This window comes from Neophocaena asiaeorientalis, unplaced genomic scaffold (assembly GCF_003031525.2).
Source record: "Neophocaena asiaeorientalis asiaeorientalis breed wild unplaced genomic scaffold, Neophocaena_asiaeorientalis_V1.1 scaffold77, whole genome shotgun sequence".
Classification (NCBI taxonomy): Eukaryota; Metazoa; Chordata; class Mammalia; order Artiodactyla; family Phocoenidae; genus Neophocaena; species Neophocaena asiaeorientalis.
In genome coordinates, this window is record NW_020174645.1 from 6,043,271 (window position 1) to 6,059,903 (window position 16,633).

Below are 16,633 nucleotides of genomic sequence, written 5' to 3' on the forward strand. Positions count from 1 at the left end.
AGGGATAGGGGAGGCGCTAGGTGGGGGGAGAGGGCCGGGCAGAGGGAATAGTTACGTGCAGAGCTCCTGAAGCAGGACAGGAGGTGTGTAGCGTGGCTGGACCGGAAAGAACAAGGAGGAAAGTGCTAGGTGGTGAAGCGGGAGCAGTAGCCTGAGGAGGGTCACGTGCAAGATCCATGGGGAAAGTCTGGGGAAAGAGCCTGTGTTTTATTGTAAGCACCACGGAGATACGTCGGAGGATTTAACAGAGGCAGTAATAAGAATTTACATTGTTTGGAAGGTCACTACTGCTGCTGCTTAGATGATGGACTGTGGAAGCGCAAAAGTGGTAACAGGAGACCAGCTAGCAACCTCTTGCATTAGTCAGTAACCACCCGCAGCTGAGACTAGGGTGCGGGCCATGGAGCACGTGAAAACCAGATGGATTTCAGGCGTGGAAAATGGATTTCAGGTGTGGGAGCTACGCCTGCTGTGGGTGAGGGCACCCGGGGAGGGGAAAGAGTGGGGGGCGGTGCCACTTACCGAGAAGGGCGCAAAGGCAGCAGTTTGGTTTTGACTTGTGCGTTTCAGAGGCCCAGGCTGAGATGCGCTGTGGACCTGATTTCCCCTTTGTCCTCAGCGCTCCCAATGCACCCAATCCCCCAGGCGCTTCACTGCGGGAACTAACCCGAAGCTCCCCACCGCAGTGGCGGCGGCCGTTCCTCTGCTCCCCACTCCACACACCTGCTTGTGAATCCCATTCAGTACCTGCTAAGCGTAAGCCTCCCTCCGCTCTGTGAGCCCCCAAGCCTGGTCCTTAACCGGCACGGGCTTCAGCGAGTGCACGCCCCCCTCCAAGTGGGTGCTGAGCCCTATGGGTCTGAAATTGCTTCTGGGGTCCTCACAGGGCTCGGTGACCCATCACGCTTTAATGAGGGAAAGGGTCAAGGGCTGGTTCATTCTCTCCACACGACAGCCTCTAAAGGGCTCTTGTGGAGGCGCAAAGGCCCGTGGGGTCGCCAGAGCAAGGACCAGAGCCCCGCGGGGGGACACCCCTCCGGGCCTGAGCACAGCGAGCGGCGCTGCCCGTCGGGGACTCCGGAGCGAGCACCCCAGGCTGCCCCGTCCACAAGCCGCGGCTCCGGCCATTCTCGCCCCAGCGGGGCGAACAGAAGCCGACAGGCAGCAGGAGGCCACCTGGCCCCGACGGTCCACCGCAGGCGGGAGGCCGCTCCCGCGGGGCAGTGCGACCGCGACCCCGCTGCTGCCAAGTCGGCTCCTCCCGCCGGGGGCTCGGCGCCCCTCCGCTCACAGTGGACAGCCCCCTCCCAGCAGCGGGGCTCCAGGCGCCCCAGGCCAAACACCGCCCGCCCCTCGCCTACCTACCTGAGCCAAGACGCCGAGCGGACACAGGCGAGGAGCAAACGCAGCGCAGCCGCGCAAGCACAGCTCTCTCCGCTGGGCGCGGAAGGTGAGCAGGGCTCAGCGGCGACCCCTGATCGCTGGCCACGCCCCCGCGCGGCCCACCAACCCAGCGGCGAAGGCCGGGCTTGAGGGCGCGGTCTCTGGGGGCGGGCCCGGGGCCGCCGCGGGTCCCCGCCCACCTGGGTCTGCGCAGCTCCCCGCGCACCTGCCGGCTGAGAGGCCCGGCCCTGCGGAGCCCGCCCGGGTGAGGCTGACCCCGCTCTCCCCGGCCAGCCCCCCGCCTCCTCCGGCCAGCTCTCCTCTCCTCCCTGGCCAGCTCCACCCCCGCTCCCCACGGCCAGGCTCCCCGCTCGCCACGGCCATTCCCCCGCTCCTCCCCAGCCAGGCACTCCCGCCTCCTCCCGGCCAGGCCCCCTCCCCGCTCCTCCCCACGGCCAGCGCCCCGCTACCCGGACGCGCGGTGGCGGCTGGACAGACGCGGAGCCGCGGTGTCAGAACAACCTTTAATCCCGCGCCCTACGGGACAAGCCTCCGAAGCGCCTCCTCCGTCGAGTGGCCCTGGATCAGCTGGATCTGGATCTCCACAGTCAGGGGGTCGGGGCGGTAGTCGCTTTCGTACACTAAAACCAAAGATTTTCTTATTTCTGAAGAAATATTAAAGTGTGAATCCGGAGCGATGAGCGGGCTGGCAGTGCCGGGCCATCCCGGGCCAGCTCACGACACGTCCCGGAAACGCAAATGTGACCTCCGCCGTCCCGAGGCGAGCACGGTTTCAGAATCAGATTCCGCCCTCGGGTCTCCACCGTAATAAGGAATAAAATTAAATCACATCTAACTAGATCATTTAACACGTCTCAGTTTGAATTACAAGATGAACTAGCTGCTTTTTCTTGGAACATCTTTTTCACTTGAAAGTACGCTGACAAAATATGGTTATTTCGACGTGAATATTTGTCAGATATTTTCTAAAAAAAGAATGAAGCCTGGCACTTCAGGGAAAACAACTGAAAGCATTTTGATAAATACATTTATAACATTTGAACTTTCAGGTAGAAACTAGAACTTTGTAACACTGTATCTGCCACCATGGACTTAACAGTTTTCCAATACTCAAAAGACTTTTCTGATGTTATGGTTGATGATAAAGAACACGATTTTTGGATAATGGATAAAAAAAAATGTGTCAACAGTTGGAAGGTCTGCATAACTCAGTGAACCAGTACTTGACAAATAACAATTGCCAGATGTTAACAATTGTGCATGGGTAAGACAGCCATTCAAAATGCAACGTTAAAAACAAAAGGCAATGTAGACCAATGGATTAATTTAACATAACTGATTATGAAACATTTCATCCATATAGATTCAGTTTTCACACTGTAACAACCTTTAAAAAACTACTAGTTGTCAAGTCTCATGCAAAGAGGAATATCCACAGTTATTTTAAAAGCCTATTAAAATATTTCCCTCTTTTCCAAGTACATGTCCATGTGAGGTTAGATTTTCTTCATATACTTCAACTACAGCAACACATCACAGAGACTGACTGCAGAAGCAGTTATGCAAATATGGCTTCCTCAATTAAGCCAGACATTAAAGAAATTTGCAAAAATGTAAAAAAAAAAAAAAGTTTTGTTTAAAACCATTTTAACCCAAGGATTCAATCACAAATCTCATGTCCATATTTGTTTGGGTCTTCAATTCCAGTAGTGTTAAGTCCTTTGTTCTTTTTCAAAGTTGTTTTGGCTGTTCTAGATCCTTTGAATTTCTATATGAACTTGAGAATCAGCTTGCTGATTTCTACCAAAAGAAAAAAGAAAAAAAAAATCCCTCCAGGGTTATGATTGAGATTTTATTGACTGTAGATCAATCTGAGGAAAACCAACATCTTAACAATGTTGAATCTCCTGATTTATGTACATAGTATATATCTCCACCGATTTACGTCTGGTTTCTCTCAGTAACATTTTATAGTTTTCAACATATAGAACTTCTATTGATAATGCTATTGTAAATGGTATTATTTAAAATTTGTGATATCTGATTGTTCATTGCTCATATACGGAAACATTTTTTGAATTCTGCAACCCTGTTAAACTCACTTATTAGTTTTAGAAGCTTTTCTAATATACGCATTTAGTGCAATAAATTTCTCTCTAAATACTGCTTTGTTATATCCTACTAATTTTGGCATTTTGTATTTTTATTTCCATTCAGTTCAAAATACTTTCTAATTTCCCTTTTGATTTCTTCTTTGACCCATAGGTTATTTAGAAGTGTGTTATTTAGTTTCTTCTAAAAATTGGGGGATTTTGCAAATATTTTTGTTTAATTCCACTGTAGTCATAGAGGATACTTTATATGACTTGAATTCTTTTAAACTTATTGAGACTTGCTTTATGGCCCAGGTATAGAATATCTCAGTTCTGTGTGCGCTTAAAGAATGTGTGTGTGTGTGTGTGTGTGTGTGTGTGATTGGATGGAGTGCTCTGTAGCTAAGCCGTCAGTTAGCTCAAGTTAATTGGCAGAGTGTGATTCAAGTCTTCTACATGCTTATTGATTTTCTATTTGTTCTATCAATTACTTATTTGTGCTGAAATCTCTGAATATAATTTTGGATTTGTCTCTTTCTCCTTGTACTTCTATCAGCTTTTGTTTCATGTATTTTGAAACTCAATGATTAGGTGCATACACGCTAAGGACTGTTACATCCTCCCAATGAACTGACTCCTTTATTATGAAATGACCCTCTTTATCCCTGGTAGTAGTCTTTGCTCTGAAATCTACTTTGTCTGGTATTAATGCAGCTACTCCCATTTTCTTTTGATTAGTGTTAGCATGAATATCTTTTTCCATCCTTTTATTTCTTATATTTTTGTATCTTTAAAGAGGGTTTCTGACAGGCGGGTAGCTTGGTCTTACTTTTTTATCCAATCTGATCATCTCTGCCTTTTAACTGGGTGTTTAGACCATTTATATTTCATGTGACTCAATATAGTTGGCTGTAAGTCTACCATCTTGCTGTTTTCTATTTATCCCATATGTTCTTTGTTTTTTCTGTTTCCACCTTCAGACTAACTGAATATCTTTATAATTCCTATTTTCTCTCCTTTGTTGGCTTATTAACTATAACCCTTTGTTGTGTTTGGTAATTGCAATCATTGTTGCTTTTGTTACGGTCATCCATTTACAACGCTTGGTGTCAGCTTATTTATCTCTTGTAAAAATAAAATACAGTCTGTGTGTGAAAAAAAAAAAATGGTCCAGTTCAGGGGCTTTTAGTATATTTACAATGTTGTGCAACCATCACGGCTCATTTCAGAGCATTTTCATCACCCCAAATGGAAAACCCGCACCCACTAGGCAGTCATGCCCCATTCCCTCCTTCCCCTGCCCCCAGGCAACCACTAATCTACTTTCTGTCTCTATGGATTTGACAATTCTCCACATTTCATATAAAATCGTTATGTGGTCTTTTGTGTCTGGCTTCTTTCCCTTAGCATTGAGGTTTCAAGGTTTATCCGTGGTTTAGGACCTGTCAGTGCTTCGTTCCTCTTTGTGATGGAATAATATCCCATTGTATGGATGGACCACATTTTGTTTATCCTTTCATCCGTTGAGAGCCATTGGGGCTGTTTCCACTTTTCGGCTGTTCGGAATCGGGCTGCTGTGGTCTTGCTTTCGACTTTTGCAGCAGTCTCCCAGCGGAGTGACCTGCCTCCTACCTCTCCCTCCAAGCCAGACAGTTCTAAAAATTAAATCTAGGGACTTCCCTGGTGGTCCAGTGGTAAAGAATCCTCCTTACAATGCAGGGGACACGGGTTTGATCCCTGGTCAGGGAACTAAGATCCCACATGCCACGGGGCAACGAAGCCCACGTGCCACAACTACTGAGCTTGCGCGCCTCAACTAGAGATCCTGCCTGCTGCAAACTACAAAGCCCACGTGCCCTGGAGCCCACACACCACAACTAGAGAGAAGCCCACGCACCTCAACGAAGATCCCGCATGACTCAACTAAGCCCTGATGCAGCCAAAAATAAATAAAATAATAAATCATAAAAAAAAATTTTAATCTAAAACTTACCTATTTCAATGCTGCCACTGCCCATACAACAAGTCCAGGCTCCTTATACAGCAAATAAGGGCTAATGTCCTGCAGAAGCAGGACCACCGCTGAGCCAGAAGGACCCTGGACACTCCCAACCCTGGGCCTCCCTACTCACTCCATCCTGGCCCCCAACCCAGAATGCCTGTCCTGCCCATGTCATGACCGCAGCAGGGCTGCAGGGAAGACACAGGGTTTGGTCCTCAGGGTAGACATGGCCCTCCCACCAGCTGGAAGATATGATTCTCCATCCTTCCATTCCTTTGGTCCCCAATCAGGCTGATCCCTCAGCAAGTCCTGCTATATTTGTGCCCTTCCCCAAATTCATATGTTGAAATCCCAGCCCCCAAAGGTGATGATATTAGGAGGCGAGGCCTTTGGAAGGCGGTTACATCATGAGGGCAGAGGGAGACCGCTGGTCCCTTCCGCCACGTGAGGACCCAGGAAGAAGGCGCGAACCAGGAACAGGACTCTCACCTGATGCTGCTGGCAACGTGGTCTTTGACTTCCTGGCCTCCAGAGCAGCTAGAAATAAATGTCTGTTGTTTATAAGCCACCCACGCTGTGGAATTTCACAGCAACCTGAACGGACTAGGACTGGTCCTCAGTAAACACCCCCTGCCCTGTTACCATCATCGGTCTTACCATTTTTAGCTTTCTCACTCTTATTCTTCTTTGAATCCTGAGAGGAAGAACCACAAAATAAGTTCCTTGCCGGAGTGGGGGGATGCTGGGGAAAGGGTGGGTGCCCTCACCCCCGCCAGGGCCTCTCCTGGTCTCCTGGGGAGCAGCTGCCCGAGCTGCCCGCTTGCCTGGCCCCTCGCACTCGAGAAGGCCGCCCACCATGCAGGTGACCCTTGCTGCATCACCCCTCCAGCGCCCCCTCCTGTGGTCCTGGCCCCCCTCCCCCTCCCCGCCTCCCCCTCCCTCCCACAGCCTGGCCAGGCTTCTGTGGGCAGGGGAGGCCAGGGGCACTGCTGTACCCTGTAAAGCGTCAGCCTGTCGGTCTCCAAGGTACGGACCACCCCGAAGTTGCACACGGTGGACACGAATGGCTCCCCGGAGAGCAGGGGCTCCAGGTCCACCGGGCCACTGCCCAGCACCCGGAGGACGGGCGGGTCCTGGCGCAGATCCTTACGAAGCTCCTTCTTCTTCTTGCTCCCCTTCTGCTCCTGTGGGGAGAGGCTGGGCGAGTGGAAGCGGGGAGCAGGGGACCGAGGGAGCAGCCCCGCCCCCGGCCGCCCCACACAGAGGCACCTTGGCTGGTTCTTTCTCCCTTTTGCCTGCTTTGTTTTTCCCATCTTTTCCCTTCTTGTCTTTCTCCTTCCCTTTCTTGTCCTTCTCTCCCTTTTCCTTCTTAGCAGCCGAGGGACTGTTGGGGGAAGGCGGCACCGCAGGCCAGGAGAGAATCTAGGGGACAGAAGCTGGGTTGGAGCTAGCCAGGATCTTTCTGGAAAGGCACCGAGACCCTGCCAACAAGGGAGCAGGGCTACAGATGCCCGACAGAAGAGCGGAACAGAGGAGAAGTGGGGCAGAGAAGTCAAAGACCACCCCTGGAGAATTCCAGCCTCCCACCTTCTCCTCCACGATGGTGATGGTGGTCCCTGAGAGCAGGAAGGCCTTGAGCCGCACCAGGTCCTTGAGCACGTGCTGCATCTCGTAGTTGCAGGGGATGACGTCAGACCAGGGCTTGCGGACTGTGCTAAAGAGAACTGTCCTTGGGGAGGGGAGATGGAGACATGGGGGCCATCACCCAGGAGGCTGTGCTGGGGACCAGGGACAAGGCTGGGAGGGCACTTTGAGAAGATGTGCACATGTGGGCACAGCGTGAGGCTGTGGGGTCAGGGAGGGCAGGGGACAGAGTAGAATGCAGAACGATAAACGCAGGTGTGGTCTGGGCCCTGTTCCCAGCCCAGTGAGCATCCTTACCCCGGGGATGGCCAGAGCCGGGGATCCAGGCACGGCCGCAGCTTGGCCAGCTCTTCTGCAGAGTCCATGGGCCGCGGCAAGGGCGCTGAGGCGCCGGACTCCTCCAGCTCCCTGGACTGGGACTGGGAGGCCAGCCCAGACCCTACAGAGTCTTTAGCCTCTTTGATGGGCTCTTTGGGAATGTCCTCACCCAGCTGTTCCGTGCTGGGCGGGGGCTTGACGATCTGCCACAGAAGACACGAAAACACGTCCAGGGCTGCCGGCCTAGAGCTCTCACCTGACACCATGCGAACGTGGTGTAAATGGGCACCCATGTTTGATGGATGTGAAGCAAAGCAAACACGTGGACTTAGGAGGCAGGAAGTTATAAAAAAAATTACCAGTCCTGTTTTTTTCTGAAAGTTCCATGTTAACAGTAAAAATAGTAACAACTTCCACATGAGCTGGGGACCCTCGCGTTTTTTTGGTTCTTTTGGCCACGCCCTGCGGCACATGGGACCTTAGTTCCCTGACCGGGGATCAAACCCGCGGCCCCTGCAATGGAAGCGCAGAGTCTTAACCACTGGCCCGCCAGGGAAGTCCTGGCCCCAGGCATTTCTCCTAGTAGGATGACACCGTTGGGTTTTCTTGTGACAGGAAGGGAGCCGGGAGGTGTAGGGGCAGTTGGAGAACGTGGTGGGGAAGCCAGCAGCCTAATCGCGAAACTCTGGGCTGCTCCCTTGTTATGGCCTTTGCTCCCATTTCAGGGGGGATGGGAAGGGGTGAACACGGTTGAGAATTACTCCAGCTGCAAGAAACAGGCTGAGCGGAAGCCAGTTTCCTGCTCAGAGTAGGGTATGAATTGGAAAGATCCACGTTAAGGGTTTTCCTGGGTCCCCAAAGCCGTTGTGCCTGCACAGGAGCCCCTGAGGACCCGAGAGCAGAGCCCCCACGGACACACCTCAGCCAGCACACGGCCATATTCATCTCCTTCGCCTTCCTCATCTTCCACAAACTCGTATGTTACATAATAGCTGTAAGTGATGAAAGGGCCTTGGGGCCCTGGTTCCGGGTCCAAGACCGAGGAGTCCAGAACCCCTCTGACATGTCCAACAGTCACCACTAACCGCGCCTCATGCGCCAGGAGATCTGCAGGGGGGAACGGGCAGGGGTGAGGGGAGCTGCGGGGAGGGACTGGGCAGGCAGACAGCAGGGGAGGGCAGGCGAGCTCAGCTCCTGCCTTCTTTCCTCCGAACAGGGCTGAGCCTCACTCTGCAGACTTGGGTTCGAATCCCAGCTCTACCAAGTTCAACACACCGGTGATTTGGGGTAAGTCTCTTTTGGGCAAGAGGCCACTCTTAAGCCTTGTTTTCCTGACGTGTAAAATGGGAATGGTAGTAGCCTCTTTGCAGTATAGTTACAGATGGAGACTACGTTACCTTAGCCTGTGCTGGCACTCAGTAGGCACAGCTATTTTTATCAATGTTTTGTCACCCTGACCTTGAGAAGGCTCTGGTGCAGCTTGTGCTGTGAGCCACAAGGGGGTGATCTCAAGCCACCACGGACGCCAAGAAACTAATTTAAAGAATGTTTCCCATTTGTCCAGGAAGGGAGGGGACTGTGATGGTCCCAGCCTCCCTACCATTTCTGTCGCCAAATCTCAATCACGACGATCAAAAACTGGGAGAGAACTCTGACCAAGAAGGTGACCTACACCTGACCAGGGTCTGGGTCAGCCAGGGAGCTGGATGACAGACAGACACGTGCAGCCAGTAGGGTGATGGTCGGGCCAGCAGGTCCCCCTAGCCCCCCACCCTGCCCTGCACATCGGCTCCCTCACCCCCGCTGTGGCTGAGCCCACGGAACAGATGCTTCTCGCTGGGTGCCACGGTGATGTCGTCCAGCACGCAGAGGCCAGACAGGCCGTCGATGATGAAGCCCCGGTAGCAGGGCACCAGGGCCAGCGGGTTCCCCTGCAACACAAGCAACCTCAGGCGCCGCAGCGTTCGGAGGCCGGACACCATGCCCTGCAGGTCCGTCAGGTCGTTGAAGCTCAGGTCCAGGGAGATGAGGTTGGGCCTGGAAGGTGAGTGGGACTGCCTGACGTCAAGAGGCCAGGTAAGCAAAGGGGTGGGGACAGGTAGCTGTGATCTTGCCACGGCACCTGCATCCCCCAGCACCCCGAGTCCCCAGTGGACAAGGCCTGGTGCTGAGGACGGGATGGGAGGCTGTGCCCATGCTCGACTCTCAAGCCTTGTGCTGCCCTTGACCTGGGTTAGCCCCCCTGTTGGGAAGGGGTTCCTGGTTCTCCCAGTGGCCTCCCTCCTTACTGTGGCATAGAGGTGGCCACCGCCAAATCCTGCCTCTACCGGACTTCTACGTATACAGACCTCTTCTCAGTTAACCGTCTATCTCCCATAGAGCCTAATACAGGGTTGTGCATCTAGAAGGCTCAGCAGAGAGGGACAAACTGGCGAGGAAGGTGGAGGGGAGCCTCAGCAGAGGAGCAGCGGGTGGGGGTAGGAGAGGTCGGTAAATAGGGGGGCCTGGGAAGAGGGTGCATGAGGCTCGAGGGGTCTAGAAGCTGGAGGACGCTCTCCAGAGTCAGACCAGCGCATGACCACAGGAAGCCATCTGGTTCATTTCCTGGGGGACGTGGGTGAAGAAGAACTGGCCGGTGAGGACAGAGGAGGTGCCCTGCACCCCAACCTGGAGGAGAGGGCCTTCCTGCTGCACAAAGCAGAAAGCAAATCTATTTCAGCTCTGAGAACAGAGGCGCAAAAACAAACAAACAGAACCAAAACCCACAAGGGGACTAAGTACAGTCCCGCCATCACGTGTGACGGCCTCCCAGCTGTGGAGTTCAGGAACGTCAACTCCCCTCCCTCCCCCCTCCCATCCTGCCCGCGATGTTGGCCAGCCAGTGACGAAAACACCCGAGAAGAACGTTTCATGCTGACCTGCACACAGATTTTACCCAATATCAGCCTCCTTCAAGAGAACTGGTGGAAACATCAGCAAAACTGATTCGCAGGAAGTGAATCCTTTTAAATTCAAAACAGCAAAAGACGGAGGTTTCACACATGCATGTGTTGCTATGAAATCCATACTCAGCATGAAGCAGGTTACGTTACCGGAAGTCTGTTTTCCAAATCAAAACCCAGAACACTTAGAACTCTGTCCATGGTACGAGTCTGAACTCAGCTGTCACACGAAGTCCAAAGTGTACGTTTCCTTCCTGTGCTACACACCCTGACGGCTGAGGTCAGTGGAGGGAAGGGATCCGGAATTGTACACGGCCAAGGCTGTGAAGAGGCAGCTTGGCCAAGAGTAGGGAAAGGGGAGGAAGGAGGAAATTAGGGTCAGAGAGACGGACCTTCCACGAGCACGTTCCCAGGAGGCCTGGGAAACAGGGCAGCGATGTTGCCCTGCACCTCGTGCCCCTTCTGGGCTGTGAAGAAAGGAACAGTCATGAACGTCAGCCCGGGGAAGTGCCCAGGAGGCTGAGCCCCGGGAATCCTCAGAGCTTCTCTGACAGGCCTCCCTGGCCCCGCTTCCTCTGATGGATTTTCACGGATGGTATCTGAGGCCCTGAGACTCCTCAGATCCAGCGTTTCAGTTTCCCACTGCTCACCCACCAAGAAGACAAGGTCTAACCGAGAGCTGTCTGTAGGGCAGCAGTTCTCAGCTGGGGGTGGTTTTGCCCCCCAGTGGACATGTGGTGCTGTCTGGAGACCTGCTGGCTGTCGCAGCTGGTGTGGGGTGGGTGCTACTTGCATCTGGTGGGTAGAGGCCGGAGATTCTGCTCCACCTATGGCAGTGCCCAGGACGGCCCTCACAACCAAGAATTAGCTGGCCTGAGTGTCAACAGAAACCCTGAAGCAGAAGGTCCACTCATTCCCACTACCTCTTGGTGTCCTCCCCTGGGCCTCAGGGGGTTTTTTGTTTATTGGGTCAGAGAAATAAATCCTAGGTCCGGACTTAGCAGCCAATCAGGAGTTATTATAGAAAAGAGCAAAGCTGAGTTCTCCAAGTCACCAGCATAGAATGGCCCAAACCTAATGCTCGACCTCTCCCTCCCTCTTTCCACGTGGGGCTCCCGAGTTACCAGTAATCACTGGTGACGTATAGACTCTCCAGGGGGCCCAGAAGCTTGTTGTGACCCAACCCCAAGTGCTGGAGTCTTGGGGGTGGGCGGGTGCACAGACACTCCATGCTGGTCATCTTGTTGCCGTAGAGCTCCAGCACCTGCGACGCGGGTGGAAAGACAGCCCGTGAGCCCAGACAAAACGGAACCCACTCCCTGCTTCCATCCTGGGCAACTCAGGAGAGGAATTACGAAGTACTCATGCCTCATCTCCCTGTGCCCACCTGGACCCCCTTCTAAGAATCCTGGAAGAAAATATTCCCGCAGCAGGTGTCAGAAAGTTTCTTTTCCGATGAAAAGACAACCCTCAGAAAGGGAGAAAATATTTGCAAATGAAGCAACTGACAAAAGATTAATATCCAAAATATACAAACAGCTCATGCAGCTCAATATTAAGAAAACCAATAACCCAATCAAAAAATGGGCGGAAGACCTAAATAGACATTCCTCCAAAGAGAACATACAGATGGCTAAGAGGCACAAGAAAGTATGCTCATCACTAATTATTAGAGAAATGCAAATCAAAACTACAATGAGGTATCATCTCACACCGGTCAGAATGGCCATCATTAAAAAAAATCTACAAACAGGGCTCCCTGGTGGCACAGTGGTTATAAATCCACCTGCCAATGCAGAGGACACAGGTTCGAGCCCTGGTCCTGGAAGATCCCACATGCCGTGGGGCAACTGGGCCTGTGCGCCACAGCTACTGGGCCTGCGCTCTAGAGCCCACGAGCCACAACTGCTGAGGCCCGTGTGCCTAGAGCCCGTGCTCCGCAACAAGAGAGGCCGCCGCAGTGAGAGGCCTGCGCACCGCAATGAAGAGCAGCCCCCACTCTCCACAACTAGAGAAAAACCCGCACGCAGCAACAAAAACCCAACACAGCCAAAAATAAGTAAATTTTTAAAAAAATCTACAGACAATAAATGCTGGAGAGGGTGTGGAGAAAAGGGAACCCTCTTGCACTGTTGGTGGGAATGTAAATTGATACAGCCACTATGGAGGTACCTTAAAAAACTAAAAATAGAATTACCATACAACCCAGCAATCCCACTACTGGGCATATACCCTGAGAAAACCATAATTCAAAAAGACACATGCACCCCAATGCTCATTGAAGCACTATTTACAGTAGCCTGGACATGGAAGGAACCTAAATGTCCATCAACAGAGGAATGCATAAAGAAGATGTGGTACATATATACAATGGAATATTACTCAACCATAAAAAGGACGAAACTCAGTCATTTATGGAGACGTGGATGGACCTAGAGAGTGTCATACAGTGAAGTAAGTCAGAAAGAGAAAAACAAATATCACATATTAATGCATATATGTGGAATCTAGAAAGATGGTATAGATGATCTTATTTGCAAAGCACAAATAGACACAGATGTAGAGAACAAATGTATGGCTACCAAGGGGGAAACTGGGGGTGGTAGGAATTGGGAGATTGGGATTGACATATATACACTATTGATACTATGTATAAAATAGGTAACTACTGAGAACATACTGTAGAGCACAGGGAACTCTACTTAATGCACTGTGGTGACCTAAATGGGACCAAAATCCAAAAAAGAGGGGATATATGTATACGTATAACTGATTCATTTTGCTGTACAGTAGAAACTAACACAACATTGTAAAGCAACTATACTGCAATAAAAATTAATCTTAAAAATTTTTTAAAAAGTTTCTTTTCCTGTTGTGAAGGAAACTTTAAAATATGGAGTGGAGGTGATGTCGGAGAGAGTGGGAAAGGAAATAAGTTAACACTTTTAAAATATTTATTTTTATTTTTGGCTGTGTTGGGTCTTCGTTGCTGCGCGTGGGCTTTCTCTAGTTGTGGCGAGCGGAGGCTACTCTTCATTGCGGTGTGTGGGCTTCTCATTGTGGTGGCTTCTCTTGTCGCGGAGCATGGGCTCTAGGCGCACAGGCTCAGTAGTTGTGGTGCACGGGCTTAGTTGCTCCACGGCACGTGGGATCTTCCTGGGCCAGAGCTTGAACCTGTGTCCCCTGCATTGACAGGCAGATTCATAACCACTGCGCCACCAGGGAAGCCCTGAATTAACATTTTTGCAATTTCTCGACTCATGGCAGTTGTCTCTCGGAAAGCCAAAGGGCCCCTGGCTGGAATAGGGAATAAACCCAAAGATAACAGAGTTCTTGTATTTCTCCTCCAAGGCCTTGCCCGCTTTCTTCTTGAGCCCAGTACCGAGCCATACTTCTGAGCCTCTTCTGCCGCAAAATCTACTAGTCTCAGCATTTAATTTAAAATTGAGACCATTTTGATATGCTCAGCTGAAGACTCGTAATAAAGCCTGGCCTACCTCTTTTGGGGGCTTCCCTGGTGGCACAGTGGTTAAGAATCTGCCTGCCAGGCTTCCCTGGTGGCGCAGTGGTTGAGAGTCTGCCTGCCGATGCAGGGGACACGGGTTCAAGCCCTGGTCTGGGAAGATCCCACGTGCCACGGAGCAGCTGGGCCCGTGAGCTACAAATACTGAGCTCTGCGCGTCTGGAGCCTGTGCTCTGCAGCAAGAGAGGCCGCGACAGTGAGAGGCCCGCGCACCGCGATGAAGAGTGGCCCCCGCTTGCCACAACTAGAGAAAGCCCTCGCACAGAAACGAAGACCCAACACAGCCAAAAATAAATAAATGAATAAATAAATTTAAAAAAATAATAAAGTATTCTTAAAAAAAAAAAAAGCCTGGCCTACCTCTTTTTAAAACTTTTTTATTGTGGTAAAATATATATAATTTGCCATTTCAACCCTTTTTAAGTGGACAATTCAGCAGCATTAAGTACATTCACTTAATGTACAACCATCATTACTATCCATTTCCAAAATTTTTCATTACTCAAACAGAAACTGTGTACCCATTAAGCTCTAACTCCCCAATCCTTCCCCCGGTAACCACTGATCTACTCTCTGTCTCTATGGATTTGCCTCTTCTAGATATTTCATGCAGTGCAATCGTCTAGTATGTGGCCTCCTTCATTCAGCAGCATGTTTTCAAGGTCATCCATGTACATATGTCATTCCTTTTTATGGCGGTGTGGACGGACCACATTTTGCCGCTCCATTCACCTGCTGATAACAAGCGGGCTGTGTCCACCTGTTGGCTACTGTGAATAGCGCTGCTGTGAACACTGGCATACAGGAATCTGTCTGATTCCTGCCTTGTATTCTTTGGGGTGTATACCTAGGAAGGGAATTGCTGGGTCATGTGGAAATTCTAGGTTTAACTTTTTGAGGGATCAGGCCTACCTCTCCAAAGCCTGAGGCTGGCCCTTAGCACAGTCACGACGGCCAAACATTCTGTGGGGCGGTGGGGGGCAGAGGAGGGGCAGGGCCTCTGGGCAGCATTGGCTCCAAGACCTGGAATGGAACCTGGGCTCCTTTACCTTGAGAGTTGGGGGCAGGTTGGTGGTGTCAATCTCCTTGATTTGATTAGCACTCAGCACCAACTCTTCAAGCTTCACAAATTTCAGGAGGTCGTTGTCCACCAGGCTCACCTGGAAGGGAGGAAAGGGAGCACAGAGCTCCAGTGCGTGGGGCGGCCCTGGAGTGAGGACGGCAATGGCACGCGCACCGCCCCACACCCCAAACCCTTTCTTCTCTTGCGCGCCTTTCCTGCCAGGATTTGAGTGCCTCGGCCGCCGCAGTGGCCTGTCACCTCTCAACCCTCACCCCTCCTCTGACTGTAGGTGTTGGACAACTTCCAGCTCATGTCCTGTGTCCCTTGTTGGACTGTCAGCTCCTGAAGCCAGGAATCCCATCTTCTCTGCTGTCTACCCCAGAGCCACAGTGAATCCTATGGTCTTAAGGAAGCATTCTAGTTTACGACCAGCAGGGTCAGACCAGAAGCTTCAGGGGTCTGTCCGTGAATCCTCAGTTGACTTTGGCTTCCGGGACGTTAGGGGCCCTTCCCGGCTGGGCCTGCCTTCTCTGGGGTAACAGACTAGGCCAGCTCGCCAGGATTGTTGGCCCTGCTCTGTGGACAAGCTGGTGAGATTAATCAGGGGAGGGCAGAGCTAGGTCTTACCACCAAGGCCTGTAAGGGGAACGGCCCCCCCTAACACCAACCCTGTACCTGGTGTTCGCCCCCAGTGCTCACCTGTTTGTCCACCACCCGTAGCGACCTGAAGTAGGTGTAGAAGAAGCTGTCTTTGAGCATCAGGGGATTCTGGATGGCCAGCTCTCTCAGAAAACGGTCCTCAGCGCTTGAGCCCTCCAGCAGGGCCCAGGGTGAGTGGGGGCTGCAGACCAGGCCCAGCAGGGCATCCACCGTCTCCTCCCCGGGGCCCACAGCGTCCTCCTCTCGGGGGATCAGCTCCCGCCATGCTCGGTAAGTTTGAGGAAGAAAGCGCGACTTATTCTGCAGAGGTGGAGGCAGAGAATTTCTCTCGTTATGACTCAGCCCCTCTCAAGGACTCAAGACTCTCAAAATGGAATCGATTGTTAAACAGGACAATCAGGGAGAGTTTAGAAGCCGGGAGGTGCAAAAGGCAATCTGTGGACTGGAATGAGCCAAGGAAAGGTTTTTGAAGAAGAGGCGGCAAGCCTGCGAAGGTAAATTCAGAACCTGTAGATGCCACAAGTGGAGGATGAAAGATTTCGGTCCTGGAGTGTACTCTCTCCCACTCCTTCCTCTTGAGAGACATCTATGAAACCCCCAAGTTCAGCACAATGCCAGGCACATAAACAACAATTTATTTGTTGTTGAAACAAATAAATTAGTTCCTTGATTGGTATCTCAGTTTTCTCTTCTATGAAACTGGACACCAGCCGACAAGAGTAGGTGGGGCCCCAGCTTCCCACCAAGTCCCCGGGAACCCTTCAGGACTCAAGACTTCCGGGCACACCTGGGACGCCCCGGGTTCTCAATGTCATGCTCCTTGTGCACTTAGGTGATGAGGATGGCCCCTGTGGCCACAGCACAGCAGGGTCCTAACTGCAAACCTTGCTCTCGGGTTGAGCTTTTCACCCCAAAGGAGCCCGGTGTCATTAAGACAGCCAGGCGCCTGCCCCAGATCCGCCCGATGCGCTCAGGTTGGGGTCC

At 51.8% G+C, this 16,633-nt stretch overlaps 2 protein-coding genes across 3 annotated transcripts in view; both read right to left on the bottom strand.

The window, feature by feature from the left end:
- B3GNT4 (UDP-GlcNAc:betaGal beta-1,3-N-acetylglucosaminyltransferase 4) overlaps window positions 1–1,622 on the bottom strand; it is a 4,076-nt gene extending 2,454 nt beyond the window's left edge. The window contains exon 1 of one of the 2 annotated variants that reach the window (XM_024758546.1): window positions 1,366–1,622. The gene's annotated coding sequence lies outside the window, so the exon portion shown is untranslated. Of the gene's footprint in view, window positions 1–522; window positions 772–1,365 lie in introns of those variants that run through there. The other variant, XM_024758547.1, reaches the window with a different exon arrangement.
- A 289-nt stretch (window positions 1,623–1,911) lies between these two features.
- LRRC43 (leucine rich repeat containing 43) overlaps window positions 1,912–16,633 on the bottom strand; it is a 27,731-nt gene continuing 13,009 nt past the window's right edge. Inside the window, exons 3-14 of the mRNA XM_024758544.1 lie at window positions 15,689–15,949; window positions 14,976–15,086; window positions 11,528–11,667; window positions 9,260–9,498; window positions 8,381–8,568; window positions 7,441–7,664; window positions 7,087–7,228; window positions 6,769–6,921; window positions 6,495–6,683; window positions 6,157–6,193; window positions 5,989–6,036; window positions 1,912–2,024 (exon numbers count right to left, since the gene is read on the bottom strand). Coding sequence (XP_024614312.1) covers window positions 1,921–2,024; window positions 5,989–6,036; window positions 6,157–6,193; window positions 6,495–6,683; window positions 6,769–6,921; window positions 7,087–7,228; window positions 7,441–7,664; window positions 8,381–8,568; window positions 9,260–9,498; window positions 11,528–11,667; window positions 14,976–15,086; window positions 15,689–15,748 — 1,635 coding nt within the window. The 5' untranslated portion in view covers window positions 15,749–15,949 and the 3' untranslated portion in view covers window positions 1,912–1,920. The remainder of the gene's footprint in view (window positions 2,025–5,988; window positions 6,037–6,156; window positions 6,194–6,494; window positions 6,684–6,768; window positions 6,922–7,086; window positions 7,229–7,440; window positions 7,665–8,380; window positions 8,569–9,259; window positions 9,499–11,527; window positions 11,668–14,975; window positions 15,087–15,688; window positions 15,950–16,633) is intronic.